Source organism: Coregonus clupeaformis, chromosome 6 (genome assembly GCF_020615455.1).
Source record: "Coregonus clupeaformis isolate EN_2021a chromosome 6, ASM2061545v1, whole genome shotgun sequence".
In the NCBI taxonomy this organism is placed as follows: Eukaryota; Metazoa; Chordata; class Actinopteri; order Salmoniformes; family Salmonidae; genus Coregonus; species Coregonus clupeaformis.
The window spans coordinates 22,525,324-22,549,564 of NC_059197.1; the positions used below are offsets into that span (position 1 = coordinate 22,525,324).

General features: G+C 41.8%; 1 protein-coding gene across 3 annotated transcripts in view; it reads left to right on the forward strand.

Moving 5' to 3' along the window:
• Positions 1-24,241, forward strand: part of LOC121567990 (cell adhesion molecule 1) — a 148,764-nt gene that overhangs the window by 121,525 nt on the left and 2,998 nt on the right. For 2 of the 3 annotated variants that reach the window (XM_041878442.1, XM_041878443.1), the window contains 5 exons: positions 2,531-2,668; positions 5,125-5,283; positions 7,883-7,979; positions 8,317-8,489; positions 12,426-12,479. In XM_041878442.1, the coding sequence (XP_041734376.1) occupies positions 2,531-2,668; positions 5,125-5,283; positions 7,883-7,979; positions 8,317-8,489; positions 12,426-12,479 (621 nt within the window). The remainder of the gene's footprint in view (positions 1-2,530; positions 2,669-5,124; positions 5,284-7,882; positions 7,980-8,316; positions 8,490-12,425; positions 12,480-24,241) is intronic. The other variant, XM_041878444.1, reaches the window with a different exon arrangement.

A 24,241-nucleotide genomic window follows, 5' to 3' on the forward strand; every position in this document is an offset into this window, starting at 1 on the left:
GCTTGTGTTCATTGGTCATGCTACTATATATGTTTTGTTTCCAAATCAAATCAAATTTTATTCTTCACATGCACCGAATACAACAGGTATAGACCTTACAGTGAAATGCTTATCTACAAGCCCTTAAAATCAAAAAGAAGAAAATAGAAAATAACAAATAATTAAAGAGCAACAATAAAATAACAGTAACGAGGCTATATACAGGGGGTACCGGTACAGAGTCAATGTGCGGGGGGAAATTGAGGGTAAATTGAAATGATAGCCTATAGCATAGTGAAACAGGACATTATAGTCTATAGCATAGTGGAACAGGACATTATAGCCTATAGCATAGTGAAACAGGACATTATAGCCTGTAGCATAGTGGAACAGGACATTATAGCCTGTAGCATAGTGGAACAGGGCATTATAGCCTGTAGCATAGTGGAACAGGACATTATAGCCTGTAGCATAGTGGAACAGGACATTATAGTCTATAGCATAGTGGAACAGGACATTATAGCCTATAGCATAGTGAAACAGGACATTATAGCCTGTAGCATAGTGGAACAGGACATTATAGCCTGTAGCATAGTGGAACAGGGCATTATAGCCTGTAGCATAGTGGAACAGGACATTATAGCCTGTAGCATAGTGGAACAGGACATTATAGCCTGTAGCATAGTGGAACAGGGCATTATAGCCTGTAGCATAGTGGAACAGGACATTATAGCCTGTAGCATAGTGGAACAGGACATTATAGCCTGTAGCATAGTGGAACAGGACATTATAGCCTGTAGCATAGTGGAACAGGACATTATAGCCTGTAGCATAGTGGAACAGGACATTAAGTGTTGATGTGCTTGCAAGCAAGGGAGAGTGCATGCATGTTTGTGTGTGCATTCCTTTGGGCATACATGTATGTTTGTGTACGTGTGTGTGTCTGTATATATGTGTGTCCGTCTGTACATACAGTACTAGTCAAAAGTTTGGACACACCTACTCATTAAAGGGTTTTTCTTTATTTTTACTATTTTCTACACATATGGAATCATGTAGTAACCAAAAAAGTGTTAAACAAATCAAAATATATTTTATATTTGAGATTCTTCAAATAGCCAACCTTTGCCTTGATGACAGCTTTGCACACTCTTGGCATTATCTCAACCAGCTTCACCTGGAATGCTTTCCCAACAGTCTTGAAGGAGTTCCCACAAATGCTGAGCACTTGTTGGCTGCTTTTCCTTCACTCTGCGGTCCGACTCATCCCAAACCATCTCAATTGGGTTGAGGTCGGGTGATTGTGGAGGCCAGGTCATATGATGCAGCACTCCATCACTCTCCTTCTTGGTAAAATAGCCCTTACACAGCCTAGAGGTGTGTTGGGTCATTGTCCTGTTGAAAAACAAATGATAGTCCCACTAAGCCCAAACCAGATGGGATGGCGTATCACTGCAGAATGCTGTAGTAGCCATGCTGGTTAAATGTGCCTTGAATTCTAAATAAATCACAGACAGTGTCACCAGCAAAGCACCCCTACACCATAACACTTCCTCCTCCATGCTTTACGGTGGGAAATACACATGCGGAGATCATTAGTTCACCCACACCAAGTCTCACAAAGACACAGCGGTTGGAACCAAAAATCTCAAATTTGGACTCATCAGACCAAAGCACAAATTTCCACCAGGCTAATGTCCATTGCTTGTGATTCTTGGTCCAAGCAAGTCTCGTCTTATTATTGGTGTCCTTTAGTAGTGGTTTCTTTGCAGCAATTCGACCATGAAGGCCTGATTCACACAGTCTCCTCTGAACAGTGGATGTTGAGATGTGTCTGTTACTTGAACTCTGTAAAGCATTTATTTGGGCTGCAATTTCTGAGGCTGGTAACTCTAATGAACTTATCCTCTGCAGCAGAGGTAACTCTGGGTCTTCCATTCCTGTGGCGGTCCTCATGAGTCCCAGTTTCATCATAGCGCTTGATGGTTTTTGCGACTGCACTTGAAGAAACTTTCAAAGTTCTTAAAATTGTCCGTATTGTCTGACCTTCATGTCTTAAAGTAATGATGGACTGTCGTTTCTCTGCTTATTTGAGCTGTTCTTGCCATAATATGGACTTTGTCTTTTACCAAAAGGGCTATCTTCTTTATAACCCCCCCCTCCCCACACACACTCCTTGTCACAACACAATTGATTGGCTAAAAAAATTCCATAAATTCACTTTTAAGAAGGCACACCTGTTAATTCAAATGCATTCCAGGTGATTATGTCATGAAGCTGGTTGAGAGAATGCCAAGAGTGTGCATAGCTGTCATCAAGGCAAAGGGTGGCTATTTGAAGAATCTCAAATATAAAATTTATTTTGATTTGTTTAACACTTTTTTGGTTACTACATGACTCCATATGTGTTATTTCATAGTTTTGATGTCTTCACTATTATTCTACAATGTAGAAAATAGTCAAAATAAATAAAAACCCTTGAATGAGTAGGTGTGTCCAAACTTTGGACTGGTAGTGTATATATCTGACGCTCTTGCTGTGTGTCTATCAGTCCCACCAGGCAGTCCAATCATCGATTCTCGAGAGGATGTGGTCAGTGAGGGGAACGAGACAGAGCTCACCTGTACAGCCATGGGCAGCAAGCCCGCTGCCTCCATCAGATGGATGAAAGGAGAGCAGGAGCTGACAGGTCAGAGGAATATCTTTCCCTAAGATATCCTTCAGATATATCCCCAGCCAGGCAGCTTTAACTCTCCACAGCATCCTACTGGAAAATGCAAAGGCCCCCTTTTACATTCAGGACTTGGTTTCACACTCATCACAATATGCTATATATACTGATCTGTTCAAGGACTAAAGAGTGAGTGTGGATATGAATATTTCAGTTGTTCAATTGAAATAGTTATAGCATTGACATTGAGTATTACCTATTCATAAAGCACTGCGTTAACTTACTGTCTCCTCAGCAATAGCCACATTACAATAGTTACCAAAGAAGCAGAGCATTTTAGTGCTGGGCTGAACTTGTAGTGTGCCTTTTACAGTGACTAGATAAGTGGCTTCAAATTAACTCCAAACTGTTCACCACCCACTCACTACAGCCTCCCCCATGGACCAGCCAGCAGCCTAGCTGTAACAGAACAGTGTGTAGGCTAAAGTACATCCCTATAGTACATCACTGAGGCGCCCAGTGTCTTTACTGGTTTAATACACTCATCAACCTGTGTCATCGCCAAACAGCAGGGAGTTGCTGTAGAATCAACACTCTCTCTGAGGAATCCGCCCGGCAACAGCCTGTAAATCTAGACACTGCCCCTGCCTACTGAGAGCATCCGTTACCTGCTGCTGAAGGACCACAGCTCACACACCAGCAACACGTTTGCTTCTGTTGATCACATGTTGTCTTTTGGTTGATCAGACTTCTGATTCAACGGTTTGAAAGCCTTGAACCTCACTTATTACATTTGACACTATTGATTGCTAAATTAATTGCTAAGTCCTTTTATGAAAATACTTTATTTGAATGCCTCAAGGTCGCTGTAGGCTCCTGGAGAGAGGTGCAATAGTGTATGGTACTATGGTGTGGTGCCTTATTGCCTCACATCTGATCAAGAAGACCCATCTATTATTCAGCCTATCCATACCCTACAGCAGGAGGGAGAATTAATTTCAGCCTGATCCTGTTTACATAGGGACTGGATATCTCTGTCGTCAAATTATATACATGTATGTATTAAAATAGAGAGGACTCATTTGGCTTGTTGAGCGGATTAAATATTTAGAAGGAGCGAATATAAGCCAAATGCCATCTGCGCCTCCATTGTTAGAGAAGTGGAAGTCAATTTGTGTTTATGAGATGTCAGGTCCTCTGGGGAAGGCTGGGCTGGTGTGGTGTGGGTACGTTAGACAGGCAGGCAAGCAGACAGGCTCGTTAGATTAGTGAAATGCCAACATGTTGAACAGGGGCTAATCCAGACTGGCAGAGGAGGATGTGGACGGACCAGGAAGTCAAGTCCTTTAGCACCTCTGGAAACACAGCACAGTTCTCATTATGACTCTCATAAGAAATTAATTAGCTCCCCACTGGGCACACACTGGTTGAATCAACGTTGTTTCCATGTCACTGCAATGAAATTACGTTGAATCAACGTGGAATAGATGTTGAATTGATGTCTGTGCCCAGTGGGTCAGGTTTACATTGAGATCCAAGTTACAAATTGGTGATATACTTAACGAATTGTCAACGATTAAGAACAGATCATCTGAAAACACCTAAAAACAGGGGCCTAATCCATGTTTGTTCTGCTACAATTATTACTGAATATCTGCAGAGCAAAACCACTAGAAATAACCTTTCTCTGGGGTTGTTTTTCAGCGCCTATCTCTCAGGATGTTTCCCTATGTAAGAGTCATGGGGTTAATAGCTATAGCAATGTGCATGTTAGTGTATGTGGTCAGTGTGTGTTGGAGCAGCAGTGTGATGCCCTCTCTGAGCCCTAAGCGTGCTCCCCTGTGACTGGCTGACTGGCTGGTCGGCTGGTGGAGATGGAAGTGTGCTGCAGGTCACAGAAGGGCCTGTAATTATTTTCTCACTTCATTAAGTGCGAGTAAACCATCACACTCAGCACTGCGGCTAATGCGCTGCCCCTGTGGCATTGTAATGCTCTCTAAATGAATGCCTTCCTGACAGCCAGACACGTGTAGGAGCCTGGAGGGCAGCTGATTACTGTAGGGGTTAGGCTGGACACCACAGAACAGAACCCCACTCAGCATCCAGGATGCTGCATAGACACACACTCATTATCAAACCACAACCACATTGTCCCTACCTCGCGCTGGACTCAATGAGAATCTGTGGGTTCTAAAACCACATGAAGTAGGCTTAAGTAAATGTAATGATTTGAAGGTGTAAAGGGGGTCAAAGTGACCTTGTTTTTAGCTTGACTGCAAAAATAGTGCAGTGTGAAATGGAATACATCCGTTGCAGTAGCTGTTAGTTGTGTCCATGTGAATAACCAGTGATGCTAGTCACATTGTTTTAAGCTGTCTCAGTTAGCCCATGCTCTTTATGATAGTCTGTTGTGAATTGAGACATCTCTATAGACTTTGGTTCCCTCACACCTGTGTATGTTATATTGTTCCTAGGCAAGATGACGGTGGATGAGACCTATGACAGGATGTTCACGGTCACCAGTCGGCTGAGACTCACGGTGTCCAAGGAGGATGACGGAGAGCCAGTCAACTGCATCATCGACCACCCAGCCGTGAAGGACCTCCAGTCACAGAGATACCTGGAAGTGCTATGTGAGTGACCCGGAAGTGAAACAGGCATGGCCTGGAAATAGAATGTTATTGACTCTTGTAGCCCCTATGAAGTCTTATCACAGAGATAAGGGATACAGTGCCTTCAGAAAGTATTCATACCCTTTGACTTATTCCACATTTTGTTGTTTTACAGCCTGAATTCCAAATAGATTAAATATTTTTTTCTCTCACCCATCTACACACAATACCCCATAATGACCAAGTGACTAAATCTTTGTCGATTTTTTTAGCAAATCTATTGAAAATGAAATACAGAAATATCTCATTTACATAAGTATTCACACCCCTTTGCTATGACACTTCAAATTGAGCTCAGGTGCATCCAATTTCCTTTGATCATCCTTGAGATGGAGTCCACCTGTGGCCAATTCAATTGTTATGAACATGATTTAGAAAGAAACACACCTGTCTATATAAGGTCCCACAGTTGACAGTGCATGTCAGAGCAGAAACTATACCATGAAGTCCAAGGAACTGTCCGTAGATCTCCGAGATAGAATTGTGATGAGTCATATATACAACAATTTCTAGAACACAGTGGTCTCCATCATTGGGAAATTGAAAAAATATGGAACTATCCAGACTCTGCCTAGAGCTTGCCATCCGACCAAACTGAGCAACCGGGCAAGAAGGACCTTGGTGACCACTGTTGAAAAACAAATGATAGTCACACTAAGCCCAAACCAGATGGGATGGCGTATATCGCTGCAGAATGCTGTGGAAGCCATGCTGGTTAAGTGTGCCTTGAATTCTAAAGAAATCACAGCCACTGTCACCATAACACCTCCTCCTCCATGCTTTATGGTGGGAAATACACATGCGGAGATCATCCATTCACCCACACCACGTTTCACAAAGCCACGGCAGTTGGAACCATAAATCTCCAATTTGGACTCCAGACCAAAGGACACATTTCCACAGGTCTAATGTCCATTGCTCGTGTTTCTTGGCCCAAGCAAGTCTCTTCTTCTTATTGGTGTCCTTTAGTAGTGGTTTCTTTGCAGCAATTCGACCATGAATGCCTGATTCACACAGTCTCCTCTGAACAGTTGATGTTGAGATGTGTCTGTTACTTGAACTCTGTGAAGCATTTATTTGGGCTGCAATTTCTGAGGCTGGTAACTCTAATGAACTTATCCTCTGCAGCAGAGATAACTCTGGGTCTTCCATTCCTGTGGTGGTCTTCATGAGAGCTAGTTTCATCATAGCGCTTGATGGTTTTTGCGACTGTACTTGAAGAAACTTTCAAAGTTCTTGACATTTTCCGTATTGACTGTCCTTCATGTCTTAAAGTAATGATGGACTGTTGTTTCTCTTTGCTTATTTGAGCTGGTCTTGCCATAATATGGACTTGGTCTTTTACCCCCCTACCTTGTCACAACACAACTGATTGGCTCAAACGCATTAAGAAGGAAAGAAATTCCACAAATTAACTTTTAAGAAGGCACACCTGTTAATTGAAATGCATTCCAGGTGACTACCTGATGAAGCTGGTTGAGAGAATGCCAGCTGTCATCAAGGCAAAGGGTGGCTATTTGAAGAATCTCATATATAAAATATATTTTGATTTGTTTAACACTTTTTTGGTTACTATTTTTAGATTAGATCATCAATCCTGTATCTAGTTAAAATATCTGGCAGTCGAGAGTTAGAGATTCACTTTACAATACATCTCCTGGAGTGTAATATAATCACCTCCAGGGAAAAGTAACTTTTGCTATAGTCTTGTGTAACATGAAAGAAGATAAACCCGCACGCTCTAGTCTTGTGTCAAATGTGATTTGCTGTTTCGTCCAATGGTTTATTGATTGAAGAGGTAAAACAGCCATCCTTACATAGTGTAGAACAGAAAAGTTAAGCTAACCTTTGGTAGTCTGTGTAGAATATGAATTTATTAACAGAGACGAGTGCTTTGCCTAACCTTTCTAGGCAAAAGAGAAAGGTCAACTAGAACCGCTTGACATTTTGGCAATCTTTTGCTAACATAGATAAGATAAATAAAAATATATATATTTTACTTTGTAGTTAGACTGTCTGAACACATAGCCCTTTTCTCTGTATGTTTAACCAAGGGGCTATGTTCCTTTGATAGCCAGGTTTATGCAGTTCTATTCCACTGAAAGCCTTAGTCGGTGGAGTTGAACTGAAAATACACTGGTCACACAAGAGTAATAATATAAGCAATGGAGTAATGGCTCTGTCGTAGCCAGCCAAAGCACTCCCCTAACCTTCCCAATGCGTTGCAGCATGGTCCTTTGTAGCTCAGTTGGTAAAGCGTGGCACTTGTAACGCCAGGGTAGTGGGTTCGATTCCTGTGACCACGCATATGTAAAATGTATACACGCATGACTATAAATTGCTTTGGATTAAAGTGTTTGCTAAATTATATTATAGCTCACCGACAAATGGCTCTTTCACTGGTTTGAACATACAATAAAGCGTTTTTATAGAGTGACTTAAAGCATGAGTCAGGTTGAGATAGGTTGAAATTGCTATAGCTGTGAGTATGCTATGAATTAGAAAGTGTGTACTGCTTGTATACAATGTGTATGTGAAAATACCATCTGTCTATTTTCAGATCAACCAGAAGTGAAGATCGTTCAGGCGTTCCCTGAAGGTTTAACGAGAGAGGGAGAGAATCTAGAGCTGACGTGCATAGCAAAAGGCAAACCACAGTGAGTAGCCATCCATCCACACATATCATTTAATACTAGTTAACAGTACAGCACTCCACTCTGTCCTTAAAAATACCAACATAGACAGCTACATGACACTTCCAGGCTTCCTAGATCCCTTTTCTGCCAGCCAAAGCACTCCCATAAACTTTCCAATGCATTGTAGCATTTAAATGTTACCAATTGCTAGTGTGTTTTGTGTAAAATACATCATTAGACGGAACCTGCCAATGACTCTCCCACACTGATCTGAGTTCTGAACTTTAGAGTGAGATTTTGTCTATTGAAGGGCGTCGTGCAGGGTCTTTCTGATGCGGCTGGTATTTGTGTCCTCCAGGCCCCATCAGATCAGCTGGCTCAGAGTGGATGATGATGTGCCGTCTCACACCGTGATCACCGGCTCTGACCTCTTCATTGAAAACCTCAACAAGTCGTACAACGGCACGTACCGCTGTGTTGCCTCCAACACCGTGGGAGAGGCCTACGATGACTACATCCTCTTTGTATACGGTACGAACTGTTATACGGGGCGTCTTGGCTACTGTCGCCTGTAGTTTGTTTTGCGATTCTATCTATATTTGGAGATGAGTCCAGGCCAGGTGGTCTGTATTGCTGATACAGGATGTCATGTTCACAGCGTGTACAGATGTGTCGAGTAGGCAATCGTGGCCACTCACTAGAATTTGCTAGATTTTCCATTGAAGCTTCTCATGTGTCAGTTCACTGATTACAGGTTTCTCTGGGTGAATCTGTCACAGAAACATATCACTGACGCACTGTAACATAGTAACAGATGGCTCTGACTAACTGATATATTCTGACTGACACCTCACATATAATCCTCAATCTAACATGTAGTTTACGAATGACTCTCTGACTTAGGTTACTATGGCACTTATAGCAATGCCACTGAGATTGTATTTCTGTAAGTGCTCTTAGGCAGATGGGGACGTCTGTTTGTCCCTCTTAGTCCCCTAGTGATCATCTCCCAACCAAAAGCATGGCACGTGCTATTAAGTAACAGTCCAGGCCTATTCAGGTTTTCATCCTATGACTGAAGTCATAATTGGCGCACCATCCACTCTCATCCATTAGAGGCATGATTCACACTCCCTCTGTAATGTAACTGTCATACAGTTACAGTATCTACAGGAAGAGGTTTGAGGTTTGGGAAGCAGGCTGTAACCTTGCTTCCATGCGGATCCTTTGTTTGGAATATGATTACACACATCTTGCATTTCCAAATAGATTTAGCTTCATAAAGGAGCTTGTGAGAAATGAAAACTGCCAGGACAGCAAACATTTTCCATACACACCATCTTTTGATTTATGTTGTTTTATCTTTTACTTTTGTACTTGTTTTGGTACATTGGTTTGATGGGGAACGTGAGCTGACCATTTGGTTTTGAGATTTACCCCCCTCCCATGCATAATCAAGTTCTATAGTAGGCGTCTCTTCATGTAGGCTCTCCTCATGTCTCCATATTGCATTTTCCTACATTTCTTTGAAGGAACAACCTGCTCCCTATTCAACAGTGATAAACTGGACGAACTACAGTGCACGTTAAGAAGATTTATTAATGAATTTCCATGGTGAAAATGTGTGTTTGCCAGTGCAGCAAACATGCTAGCATGTGTGAGCTGTACATGTTTTGTAGTAGAATTACCTATTTGAATGCCTTTGGCACAGTGAAATATCCCATCTTACAGAAATAGCTTCCCATCACAAGTGGAGCTTAGCAACATTAGAAACAGCATATCTCTGGTGTTATCAGTGCAGTCTCTATTCTTTTAGTTAGAGCATTAATGATACACTGGAGATTTGTAAAAGCTTTGAGTAATTATGTTTGAGATTCTCAGTTCTGTTATTCCACAGGATTAGATGCCAGACAAAAGAAGCCATGTTGTTGGTCCATAAGAGGGTTGTTTTCCCTGACTAATCATGCGAGTTACTGTACACTAGCTTAATTAGTGTGTGTTTTTAAACATGGCTACGTCTACGGGTAAGCATGATGAGAACAACAGATGTGTGAGCTTAGCAGGTGTGTCTCTAAGTGAAGAGACTGCTGGGTGGGTTTTTCTGTGTACAGTATCCTGTTTTCTACTTGTATTAGGCCCAGGAGGAGCCTATTAGTGTCTAGCGTTGGAATCCACAGCTGCTATCTCTTAGTATGTCCCTGATGTTCATTAATGTGGATCTGTCAGAGGACTGCGTGTAGTAGTTGTACCATGTCAAAGCTAGATGACCAGGAACACTCCTAGCTAATGTAGTGCAACAGGAGAGTACAGTATGTGTATCAATGGGCTGTGCTATTCTAGATATATTACATATTCATGTATGCTACTTTCTGAGTGTGCGAATGTACAATATGCTACTCTCATCTTGCCTCTGCCTACCACTGCACTAAGACACACTCTATCCCTGACACTAGAAATATTGTGACCTTTTGTACTCTCTGCGCAAGTCTACAGTAAGTAACAAAGCATGTTTAGTTGTCAGTTCTATTCTGGTCTAAGGGTGAGAGAGAAGGTGGTTACAATGGTTGGCCTCCTCTGCTGGTTCTGGGTTGTTTTCAGTAAACTGTGAGTGCTGGTGTGTGGTTGGTTGACGTCCGGTGTGGGAGTAAACTGGGCAGAGCAGCTCCCAGCCACTGTAGGTTCCCACCAAACTCCATTCACTATACAAAGCTGACCTGGTGCTGTAACTCACACATACTGGCTGTTGGCAGGAGAACAATTATGTATTTTGCTCAAGGGTTTGTTCTGCAGTTGACTCCCTGACCCAGAGATTTCCTACACAGCCATGCAGCCATCTGGGCGTCAAGCCCAGTCAGAAAGTATGCTCAAATATGGCTCTGTTGACCCTGAGTTGGATGAAGGGCTGTTGTGAAAACGAACGTGTTGAATCACACAGATTCTGAACCATCACCCATCTCTGCACCATAGAACAGAATAACTAATTAAACATCAGGCTACAAATTAATAACCTAGTCATACAGTGTCAAGAGAAAACATAGTTTAATGTGTTTTGAAAAATGCATCTGAGGACATGGTTGTACTGTATTACTTTATGGAATATTTGTTTGAGTCAGAAATCTCCTTTGCTATGTTATGAAGCAAATGTGCATATAAAGCTAACAAAAATCAAGTTTATTGGCTGCCAGGTTTAAGAGGGCATAGCTAAACAATTTCTCCCGCATTGTTTCAGTTTATGGTTAGAATTTCTCATATCACATTTTCTTACAAATAGAAATGCACCCTGAAAATATGGCACCTCCAAATACATTCATATTTCAGCTCTCATAATGTGGAGCCAAGAGTCATCCAGCCTGCAAATTGCCCATGGAGAATACTTGTTTGCTAGACTATTATATGTGCCACATCCCATCCAGGCCTTTGTGGCAGCCTCTTATCCCTGGCCTGCATGGCCAATTTCCCAGACTGACATTTCAGCTATCAGACCGCCTTCAGTCACAGGGAAATAAGAAATCCCCCATAAATATTGTTTGCGGAGAATCTGTTCCTGATATCCCCTCACCTCTCCCCCCCTGCCCCCTCCTCCCCCAGCAGCGACATTATGCCACCCTTGATGTTTTATCATTAGTTTGGAAGTGTGTGGTCCCCTACTGTGGGCTTCTGATGGGCACAGACAGTAAAGGCATGGAGACAGCCAGACAATTTCTCCCACTGTGACTTGTCCCCAGCAAGGGGCCGGCACTATCTCTCTCTGTGTCAGAAACAGGCAGATATTCCTCGTGGCAGGGAAGCTTTCCAGTCTATTAGCACAACTGTATTGGCCTCCATCTTGTAATTCTCATTATTTTGTTTGTGGTGTAATGAAAGGCCTCGTCAGTACACTATCAGTCTGTTGTTGTTGCAAGGGCCGCAGAATAACTGCAGGGGAGACGCCAGAGTTGCTTAATACACTGCTTACCTTAATTACTGGAAATAACCACTTAATATGTTAATTTATAACTTCCCAACTACCCATTGAATGTTTATGAACAATATTGGGCACATTGAGTATACTAAATAGTCAATTAGATGTGTTCATTCCAACATTTTGGCCTATTGTTAATGAGTGGAGGTTTAAATAAGGTTGGAATAACCTGATATCACGCACTGTGCATTGTCAAAGCTCTGTTATTGCATTCACTATCACCAGACATTTGAAAAGCCATCAATGATGCGTTGACACAGGTTACAGATGAAGAACGCAATTTGGGAAAAGCAACGTCTTTCCTGGGGGAAAAACAGCCATAATTTTATTGAGTCCATACAGAACACAAATTATTATCTCTTTCTGTATTAATACTACAGTAGTTACTGAGAGATGTGATACTGTCCCAATCCTGCTACTTCCATACTTGCATGACCCCATTCTTAATGGCTTCTCACACTTTCTTTATGTCTTATACGTCTTTATTTTGTATGTTTTCCATCTAGATGCTCCTACCACGATCCCCACACCCACCACCTTGAACCTAGACAACACCCAAGGTACTGTATGTCCCCACTTTGTTCATTCTCACCCCTCGCCTGTGTGTACGCATGTGCATGCTTGCTTGCTTGTGTGTGTGTGTGTGTGTGTGTGTGTGTTTGCAGTAGTGTATTACAATGAGAAAGAGAGAGCGGGTGAGAGAGTTTGGGAGAGAGAAAGAGAGAGGGAGAGACTGCGGCCGAGCAGTCTTAATCAGATTGTCCTGCTGATAGGTGACATAGCGGACGCCCTGTGCTGTGCTTTCAGTGACACCTGTCACAGCCCTTTCCTGTCACATGTTTGATCTGTGAGGATGGAGGAGACATGTCGGTCGCTCTGCTATCTGCTATCTTATCAGCATCACCATGCAGCCGTATCTCAACCTGCCCACGCTCACATCACAGTCACATTACAATGCCCTTTACATCTCCCCCATCAAATCACAATCACATCCATCTTTGTAGGTCTCTTTGACTTGATATGGATGAAGGACAGTTTATTTACAGTGTCAGCTGGCCCACCTCTGTACATACGTTTTAGTGTTGGATCTTCTACGGTACTGTATGTAGTTCAGTTCTTATTCTTTTCACTTTTGTGGAAGAAGTTTGTTGACTATTGGTAAGACTTTTTTGTGTAGAATATGGTTGTTCTAATAAACTGGAAACAAAACAAAAATCTGTCTCTCCTGCATTCTAGATAGTTCAGGTTTGTTCATATACATACAAATGGAGACCATTTATTAGGAGTGCCAAATGCATTCATCAGTGAGAGAAAGTTGGCCCATTTAGAAGATAATACATTTCTGATAAACTGGCAGTGAGAGAAATAGAATGGGAGTGCTGGGATGGGCTGGAGCTTTTAAAATATCTATTAAAGCCTAATGTTGGCCAAAAGTACTTGGCAGCATCGGGAGGTGACATTTAGAGATAACTAAATATGGCATTTATATTGCAGAGTAACTGCAGCACTGACAACTGCCATTAATTATTTTATTTGTTGTTTGCCAGCTAAACGCAGACCTCGTAATTGATTTCTATCAATATTTGCAAGCAGAGTTCCCTCAAATGCTTGGATGAAATCCTTCTCTATGGAAGTACTCCATAGGTCCTGCTTTGATTATCTACTAACACACACGGAAGGGGCAAATGCACGTTCATAGCCGACAATGTACTTCCAGAGCTAACTTGAAGTCATCCCAATTAATTCAAAGCCAGCCCACTGAGCTGTACCATACGTACATGTCCCATGGCATGTCACAGCGCAGGCTCCTACAGAGGAGGAGGTGGTGGTGGGTGGTGGTACAGTGTGGGCTCTTTGATTTCCACTTAGGCACTAGAGAAGTAATCAGGTCCCTTTCATGCTGGTGCTAGAAAGCTCCAGAGGCCATTTTGTGTGTCTGAGTAGAGGGAGTAGAGAGTCTGAGTGTCTCATCAACTGCACAATCAGGTCTACAAGGTGAGTGAGTGGTCTGGGACATGAAGGAGCTCGAGCCCCTATTTCTAAGGTTTTTTGAATAGTCCATTTGTAATATTTTACTCCACAGAAGAGGGGTGAACTTTTATATATAGGATCTCCTGCATCAGTGACATGCCTACTATACTGTGTCCCAGTATTTCTACTTTTATACAGATGTAGGATCTTAATTTGATCACCCTGTTGTAGGAGAACTTTCCTGCAATGCAGGATATTTTTATCCTGTAGTGTATTTGAAGTTTAAAAAGGCTTCTGAAGTTTGGAATCTCCACTGATTCATTTGTATTTATTATTAATTATAACCCATATAATAATTCACATTTCCTGTTGCTGTAGGATTATTTTCCTGCTGTAGCAAACTGGCTCAAAATATCCTACATGTGTACGTCTGATGTTCTATGGTTGTCCTTGGACTAGGACAAAACTCTGAGGAGACTGTTAAATGATCTCATATGGTCTCTACAGAGAATCAACAGATGGTACTGTAGTTATACAGACCTGTTTGGAGCTCCTTGGTCTTCATGGTGTCGCTTGCTTGGTGGTGCCCCTTGCTTAGTGGTGTTGCAGACTCTGGGGCCTTTCAGAACAGGTGTATATATACTGAGATCATGTGACAGATCATGTGACACTTAGATTGCACACAGGTGTACTTTATTTAACTAATTATGTGACTTCTGAAGGTAATTGGTTGCACCAGATCTTATTTAAGGCTTCATAGCAAAGGGGATGAATAAATATGCACGCACCACTTTTCCGTTATTTATTTTGTATAATTTTTTGAAACAAGTTATTTTTTTCATTTCACTTCACCAATTTGGAGAGCTCTTTGGTCTTCGTGGTGCTGCTTGCTTGATGGTGCCCCTTGGTTAGTGGTGTTGCAGACTCTGGGGCCTTTCAGAACAGGTGTACAAGTCAGAAGTTTACGTACACTTAGGTTGGAGTCATTAAAACTCGTTTTTCAACCACTCCACAAATTTCTTGTTAACAAACTATAGTTTTGGCAAGTCGGTTAGGACATCAACTTTGTGCATGACACAAGTAATTTTTCCAACAATTGTTTACAGACAGATTATTTCACTTATAATTCACTGTATCACAATTCCAGTGGGTCAGAAGTTTACATACACTAAGTTGACTGTGCCTTTAAACAGCTTGGAAAATTCCAGAAAATTATGTCATGGCTTTAGAAGCTTCTGATAGGCTAATTGACATCATTTGAGTCAGTTGGAGGTGTACCTGTGGATGTATTTCAAGGCCTACCTTCAAAGTCAGTGCCTCTTTGCTTGACATCATGGGAAAATCAAAAGACATCAGCCAAGACCTCAGAAAAAATATTGTAGACCTCCACAAGTCTGGTTCATCCTTGGGAGCAATTTCCAAACGCCTGAAGGTACCACGTTCATCTGTACAAACAATAGTACACAAGTATAAACACCATGGGACCACGCAGCCGTCATACCGCTCAGGAAGGAGACGCGTTCTGTCTAGAGATGAACGTACTTTGGTGCGAAAAGTGCAAATCAATCCCAGAACAACAGCAAAAGACCTTGTGAAGATGCTGGAGGAAACAGGTACAAAAGTATCTATATCCACAGTAAAACCAGTCTTATAGCTACATAACCTGAAAGGCCGCTTAGCAAGGAAGAAGCCACTGCTCCAAAACCGCCATTAAAAAGCCAGACTACGGTTTGCAACTGCACATGGGGATGAAGATCGTACTTTTTGGAGAAATGTCCTCTGGTATGATGAAACATAAATAGAACTGTTTGGCCATAATGACCATCGTTATGTTTGGAGGAAAAAGGGGGTCGCTTGCAAGCCGAAGAACACCATCCCAACCGTGAAGAACGGGGGTGGCAGCATCATGCTGTGGGGGTGCTTTGCTGCAGGAGGGACTGGTGCACTTCACAAAATAGATGGCATCATGAGGAAGGAAAATTATGTGGATATATTGAAGCAACATCTCAAGACATCAGTCAGGAAGTTAAAGCTGGGTCTTCCAAATGGACAATGACACCAAGCATACTTCCAAAATTGTGGCAAAATGGCTTAAGGACAACAAAGTCAAGGTATTGGAGTGGCCATCACAAAGCCCTGACCTCAATCCTATAGAATATGTGTGGGCAGAACTGAAAAAGTGTGTGCGAGCAAGGAGGCCTACAAACCTGACTCAGTTACACCAGCTCTGTCAGGAGGAATGGGCCAAAATTCACCCAAGTTATTGTGGGAAGCTTGTGGAAGGCTAGCCGAAACGTTTGACCCAAGTTAAACAATTTAAAGGCAATGCTACCAAATACTAATTGAGTGTGATGAAATAAATAAAAGCTCTCTACTATTATTCTGACATTTCACATTCTTAAAATAAAGTGGTGATCCTAACTGACCTAAAACAGGGCATTTTTACTAGGATTAAATGTCAGGAATTGTGAAAAACTGAGTTTAAATGTATTTGGCTAAGGTGTATGTAAACCTCCGACTTCAACTGTAGTAGTGGGGTTCAACTCCCATGGCCGTCAGCCAATTTACAGTGAAAATGCAATTCATAAACAGGTGGTTGTTAAAATTGTGTGTTGTGTTTTTCATTGTATACCAATTACTCTTCACTTACGGTTTACTGTATGCAGCAGTGGAGACGTTTTCATAACTCCTCAGTGATTTCAGAGAGAGGACTAAAACGGGGGTTTGACATGATTTCTGCAGTGCATGCTGGTAGGATGTAATAGAGCTTTCTTGTAGTTCACTACTCTTCTAAATACTATGTCACAGGGGCCTTGTTAACCTGGCGTGCAATGCATCACATTGCATTACTCTAAGCTGCAGAACCGCACCTTCTGTCAGCCTTTTACTCTGTTCAAGTATAAAACTTTCATTCGCAACAGAGGGTAATGAGTGTCATGACCAAAATATTATTGTAAGCCTGAGGCCCATAGAGATTGAAATATCATGTAATGTACCATAGCTTTACATTGTACTCAGAGAACTCTTCATTGGCCTTCATAGGAATTCCTGTTAGGAACACGTCGAGGACAACTTGAGTTAGTTCCTCCCAGCCCTGAGCGTCACACAGTCGCTCCTGTGATGTGTGTGAATGGTATTATACAAATGAATGTGTAAACATGCAGCTCTCAAGCTGCCAGTTTCCATTGATCCACACAAGCAACCATCCCTCCATGTGGCCTCTCCACTTCCCTTTTAGAAGCTAAGGGAAACATTCTGTGGGGTTCCATTCTGAACAAGTTGTTTATGCACTGTTTCCTCTTTGTATGGCTCCTAGTTCATGTAGAATGTAGCTTTTCATTTCCACAGTGTAATGCTTTCATGCCCTGCTAGATTTTTCTCTCCTCTGATAAGTGTTTTCTTTTCTTCTCTCAATTTCCTTGGTGTAGCCTAGCAACAGGCGAGAGAGGCAGCGGTTCAAGGCCTAAATATGGTTTTGTGTTGAGGAGGAGCAAATGCCATGGTAAAGCATGAAACCACAGAGTCGTTTGTACATCTCTGTTGTAGAGCTGGCCAGCCCTCCACGTTTTGTATCTACTGCTCTATCTCAAAGAAAGAAAGAAAGAAAGAAAGAAAGAAAGAAAGAAAGAAAGAAAGAAAGAAAGAAAGAAAGAAAGAAAGAAAGAAAGAAAGAAAGAAAGAAAGAGGGTGCTTGGAGAGTTCACATTGTCAAGCTTTTCAGCGTTCCTATATAAAATACTGTATGTAGGACTAAGGCACTTTAAGTCCCTGTAGAGTTTGGGGAGAGATGAGTCACGATCAGTCTATGAAAGCATTGTGTCATAGGTTTTATTAAACCTATTTTCAATGCTGTACTGTCAACTATATCTACACCAACAGTTACTTAACCAACGGTTATAGTAAAGTGCATTAAAAAGTAACTTTTTTAAAGTAAGGAGACCGAGAGTGCAGGGGTTCCCAAACCTTATTTTTCCTGAAGGTCTTCCAATTCACAAATGTATGGGGAATTTATTTTAAAATAATTTGTACTATTATAAAATGGCACACAAACAAGTACAGTGCCCATCCTAATTCATTAGTGCTGCCTCTGATTGGTTTGCTAAACTAATGCAATGCCCCAGGCACCACGGCTTATATGAGAGGGGCTGGCGTGAAAAGATTTCAGCCACCAATATTAAACAGAGTGGTTTCTGGTATTGTGCTGGCAGCTCATGTTCTACAGCTCAAGGGTTATAAAGGCAGTCTGCGGAGGTAAAGTCCTCACTCGTCAAATGTTCAGAGATGATCCCAGGGAGGGACATCATATTCTGGGTAATCTCCTGCTAACCCCCTCCTTACCTCACCTTGGCTGGAGAAAGTAGAGAGTAGAGAAGAATCTGGACAGAAACACTTCTCACCATTCACAATGATCTCTATGGAAAACTCAAACTACTTGACAGTGCTCCTGTACATTTAGCTGGTGTGCATGTTGAATAAATGAACTGTAAGAAGAAAGAGGGTAAATGTTGAGAATCCTGTACAGTTGAATGACATCTCCAGAGCCCCATGGTTTAACCACTGGTCCAGATGTACAGGCTCAGTGGCTAGAGGAGCACTAAGTCCTCCCCACGCAGGGTTCCCACAGTCCCCCGTTCAGCTGCAGGCTCTATATTGTCTTAAAGAATAGCATGTATACAGAGCCAAAGATAGGCCACCAGTCATGCTGCCTGCTACCACATAGAACTCTGTAAAGCCTGTGTTTGTATGCAGCAAGGATGCTAGCCCACCACAGCATATCCACTATCAACCAGCTAAACTGATCCTACTCCAGGGAAGGACCTTTCATAAACAATGAATGAGTCAATCTGAGTTTAGCTGGCACTAAGAAAAAGGAATGGATGGAACTCTTGACCTCGACTTTTCTCTCCCCTGCTTTGTTTTGTGAGGCTATTTAATTGTCAATGACTAAAGCTGAAATATATTGGAGTGAAACTAGAGAAAGTATGCTGTCTTACTGTAAGTGCACATTGATACTTTCACTGTTTTTATTCATGTGTTCTCATATGTTTCATCACTGTCTTATGGAGTGGTTTGGCTTCTTCATCTTCCAAAAGTATGGTGGCGGTGTCTTCAAGCTGTGCATGTAATCTTCAGTGCAACCAAACATCAGCAAATGTTCTACAAAATGTCAAACTGTCTTTACTGTCACAACAATGCGTAACAAGATTATAAACCGTAATACATGCTAGTTTGAGAAAATAATGGTTAACAGTATCTTACAAGCTAAGTCCTATCTGTTAGAAAATATAGCCATGTTAAGTGTTACCAACCACACCGAGGCGAGGCTACATGGTGTCACTAAATAGTGTTGAAGCCTGAATATGTCAGTGAGTTAATGGGCTACATTGGAAGTGAGAAGTCTTCCACGTTCTGATGTTGAAACGATACAGTGTCTAACTTTGGCACTCCTCATTGTACTGCTGAAGCACTGCCAAAGATAGCTCTGCAGACAGACAGACAGGCAGGCAGTCAGGCAGACCAGAGTGTGACATTATTATGCTAATTCTCCTGGTGCTGAAACAGAAGCAAGAAGACGTGAATGATTCAGCTGTTCACGGCTTTGACTTAGTGACTCCTCCAGATACATACAGTACCAGTCAAAAGTTTGGACACAGCTACTCATTCAAGGGTTTTTCTTAATTTTTTACTATTTTCTACATTGTAGAATAATAGTGAAGACATCAAAACTATGAAATGACACATATGGAATCATGTAGTAACCAAAAAAGTGTTGAACAAATCAAAATATATTATATATTTGAGATTCTTCAAAGTAGCCACCCTTTGCCTTGATGACAGCTTTGCACACTCTTGGCATTATCTCAACCAGCTTCATGAGGTAGTGACCTGGAAGGCATTTCAATTAACAGGTGTGCCTTCTTAAAAGTTAATTTGTGGAATTTCTTTCCTTATTAATGTGATTGAGCCAATCAGTTGTGTTGTGACAAGGTAGGGGTGGTATACAGAAGATAGCCTTATTTGGTAAAAGACCAAGTCCATATTATGGCAAGAGCAGCCCAAATAAGCAAAGAGAAATGACAGTCCATCATTACTTAAAGGTATGAAGGTCAGTCAATCCGGAAAATTTCAAGAACTTTGAAAGTTTCTTCAAGTGCAAGCAAAACCGCCAAGCGCTATGATGAAACTGGACCGCCACAGGAAAGGAAGACCTAGAGTTACCTCTGCTGCAGAGGATAAGTTCATTAGAGTTACCAGCCTCAGAAATTGCAGCCCAAATAAATGCTTCACAGAGTTCAAGTAACAGACACATCTCAACATCAACTGTTCAGAGGAGACTGCGTGAATCGGGCCTTCATGATCAAATTGCTGTAAAGAAACCACTACTAAAGGACACAAATAATAAGAAGAGACTTGCTTGGGCCAAGAAACACGAGCAATGGACATTAGACCGGTGGAAATCTGTCCTTTGGTCTGATGAGTCCAAATTTGAGATTTTTGGTTCCAACCACCGTGTCTATGTGAGACGCAGAGTAGGTGAACGGATGATCTCCGCATGTGTGGTTCCCACCGTGAAGCATGGAGGAGGAGGTGTGATGGTGTGGGGGTGCTTTGCTGGTGATACTGTCTGTGATTTATTTAGAATTCAAGGCACACTTAACCAGCATGGCTACCACAGCATTCTGCAGCGATATGCCATCCCATCTGGTTTGCACTTAATGGGACTATCATTTGTTTTTCAACAGGACAATGACCCAACACACCTCCAGGCTGTGTAAGGGCTATTTGACACAGAAGGAGAGTGATAGAGTGCTGCATCAGATAACCTGGCCTCCACAGTCACCTGACCTCAACCCAATTGAGATGGTTTGGGATGAGTTGGACCGCAGAGTGAAGGAAAAGCAGCCAACAAGTGATCAGCATATGTGGGAACTCCTTCAAGACTGTTGGAAAAGCATTCCAGGTGCAGCTGGTTGAGAGAATGCCAAGAGTGTGCAAAGCTGTCATCAAGGCAAAGGGTGGCTACTTTGAAGAATCTCAAATACAAAATATGTTTTGATTTGTGTAACACTTTTTTGGGTACTACATGATTCCATATGTGTTATTTCATAGTTTTGATGTCTTCACTATTATTCTACAATGTAGAAAATAGTAAAAATAAAGAAAAACCTATGAATGAGTAGGTGTGTCCAAACTTTTGACTGGTACTGTACACCCACATGGTTTAGCACCTTAGAAATCAGATGGCACCTTATGATAATGTATGCATTTAGGGCTGAAGTAAAGTCATACTAGTGTATTATGAAATATACTGTATATGAAAGAGAGGTGAATGGTAGAGGCAATAGGTCGGTTTCCACTGCATAGTGATTAACATGAATTAATGCACACTAACTGTCTGAGTCAATAGTGTTAGAGCTAGGCTTGAATCAGAATACACATGTTGCATTCTGATTCAAGCCTGGCTCTAACACTATTGACTCAGACAGTTAATGTGTGTTAATTCATTGTTCATCAAACATTAAGGCATTTGTTAAACATATAATGCAAACACTTAACACTTGTATATCATTAGCCTTTGAGGCTTAACATTAAATGCTTATTTAATATGCAAATGAGCTTTGGCTCAGATTAGCAGATTGGTTCCCTTTGTAATGGGTGTGCTTGCTTCCTTGATTTAGCAACAACAACAACAAAAAAATAGATATGTGTGGAGAAAATGAGCCACTAACTTCATTCTCTACAATAGTCCATTCTAATTGGTCCCTAGGGGTGTATGGGTGTTACTGTGCCAGTATGGGGATGTTCAGAGAGTATCATACTAAATAAAGATGGTTTTCTCATATGGCCTGATTTTAACTTGAAATATGGATACTTTAAAACTATGGATACTTTTTCTCAGATCTTGAGGAACTGAAGTTGTGATGTTAGAAGAGCATATTTTGGAATGTTTTAGGTAAAAAAGGAAAACAGGCACAGATGGATTCAATATTCCTCAAAACCATTGATGAACCCTTTCAAAATTCTTAGGTTGACATGCAGGGCATTAGAATGTCTATCCAGAAGTGGTTTATTAGTTTGTCTACCTGCTGACCCTCCAAAGGGTAACAATATATGGCATTGGAAGTTCAGGGAACTCAGTTCCTCTAATATTCTTTCTGAGGAGGTTAGAGTCTTGGTTATGTTGTCCACCAGAACATGTGGTATAGTAGCTAATGTTAGAGAAGGGCAGAGCACTGGAACATATTTTCCATTAGCTTGTCAATCACTTTTCTTAGCCATGACCTTCCACAGAAAAACAGCTTTAAAAGAACTAGGTAGAAGCAGGTGCATTCACTATGTCCTTTTGTGTGTAGTCAAGAAGCTTGTTTTGTCAATCCAAAGTTTTCCCAACTACATTTTTGCTAACATCCCAATGTCCGGAGTTCACAGTCAACTCTCCATTCACAGATTTGATGTGTTGCCATCAGTCCTTCACCTGTATTTTCACACTTCTATAAAATGTAATGGTTGAGTCTGCGAATCTTCACTGCTTTGTTCAGAATTGATAAAGCAAGTCTGTCTCTGAATCTCTATTGTGCTGAAGAAGGTTGAAGCATTGCAATTGTATTGAGGACAATGCTCATAGTTTTCAGCAGTGCAGTTGGAGATTTTTAGATGACCCTGTCTAGAATAAGAACTCTTTTTTTTTTATGAAAACATACATTATAACTTGTTGTGTTCATTTTCCTTCCAAACAACACATTAAGGATTGACCTCACAGCCCTAAGTGATGCCTGCGCTCTATGAACTGACCTCAACAAAGACACTTTCAAATCTAAGGCTCAATGGAGTTCAGTCCAGCCTGCGTTGCCATATTTATCCTGTACAGATGTAGGATCTTAATTTGAGCCAGTTTGCTACAGCAGGAAGATAATCCTGCAGCAACAGGAACTTTGAATTATTATGTGGATTATAATTAATGGACATTTTTGTAGGTTGATAAATCAAGTCAGAAATGTCAAAGTTGAAATTACAAACTTCAGAAACCTTTTTAAACCTCAAATACGCTACAGGTTTTACATTTCCTGCATTGCAGGAAAGTTCCCCTGCAACAGGGTAATCAAATTAAGATTCTACATCTGTAGCTCTTTTTCACAAAAACATACAGTTTAAAAAGCTTCTGCTACTACCAAGTAGACTCTGCTACTACCAAGTAGACTCTGCTACACCAAGTAGACTCTGCTACTACCAAGTAGACTCTGCTACTACCAAGTAGACTCTACTACTACCAAGTAGAATCTGCTACAAGGTAGATGCTTCCAGTCTTCTTCAGGAGTGTGTGAGAGCAGGCCACATACTCCACAAACACATTGCTATGGAGGGTGAGATTGAATTTGGCCCCTTGCCTGATATGTTATGAGCTTTTTCCATCAATTCACAAGAGTCATCATTGCAATTAAATGTGTGTAATTACATCTGTAAATCCACAGTGTGCATACAAGCCACCTGCCTGTTTTCGCAAGAGTGTGTTCCAGTATGACTAATGAAATCAATATTCCATGTAATCAAACAGGGGACAGAGATACACACAACTGATCCCCAGTTACTAAGTCAGTCATTCAGTCAGTCACTAAGTCAGTCATTCAGGCAGTCAGTCATTCAGTCAGTCACTCATTCAGGCAGTCAGTCAGTCAGTCAAGAAGTCAGTCAGTCAGTCACTAAGTCAGTCATTCAGTCAATAAGTCAGCCAGGCAGTCAGTCAGTCAGTAAGTCAGTCAGTCACTGAGCCAGTCAGTCAGTCAGTCAGTCAGTCACTAAGCCAGTCAGCCAGTCAGTCAGTCACTAAGCCAGTCAGCCAGTCAGATAGTCAGTCAGTCAGTCAGTCAGTCACTAAACCAGTCAGCCAGTCGGTTAGTCAGTCAGTCAATCAGTCAGCCAGTCAGTCAGTGTGAGGCTGCTAGAGTATTCCACCAGTGACCTGGCTATGTATAATTAGTAATTCCAGAACCGACACAGAGAGAGAGGGAACCATAAAGCATGTGGCCCCTCCACTCCAGCAGAGTACATTTCAGTGCTGTGCCGACCGACGTGGGCATCAGCCACAACTCCTCTTTATTCCCTCATAAATCCACCTGGCTGTGCACATCCTGTCAGGACTGAGGTGTGGGCATGTCACAACTCCCTCAGACACATCCTGTCAGGACCGAGGTGTGGGCATGTCACAGCTCCCCCAGCCACATCCTGTCAGGACCGAGGTGTGGGCATGTCACAGCTCCCCCAGCCACATCCTGTCAGGACCGAGGTGTGGGCATGTCACAGCTCCCCCAGCCACATCCTGTCAGGACCGAGGTGTGGGCATGTCACAGCTCCC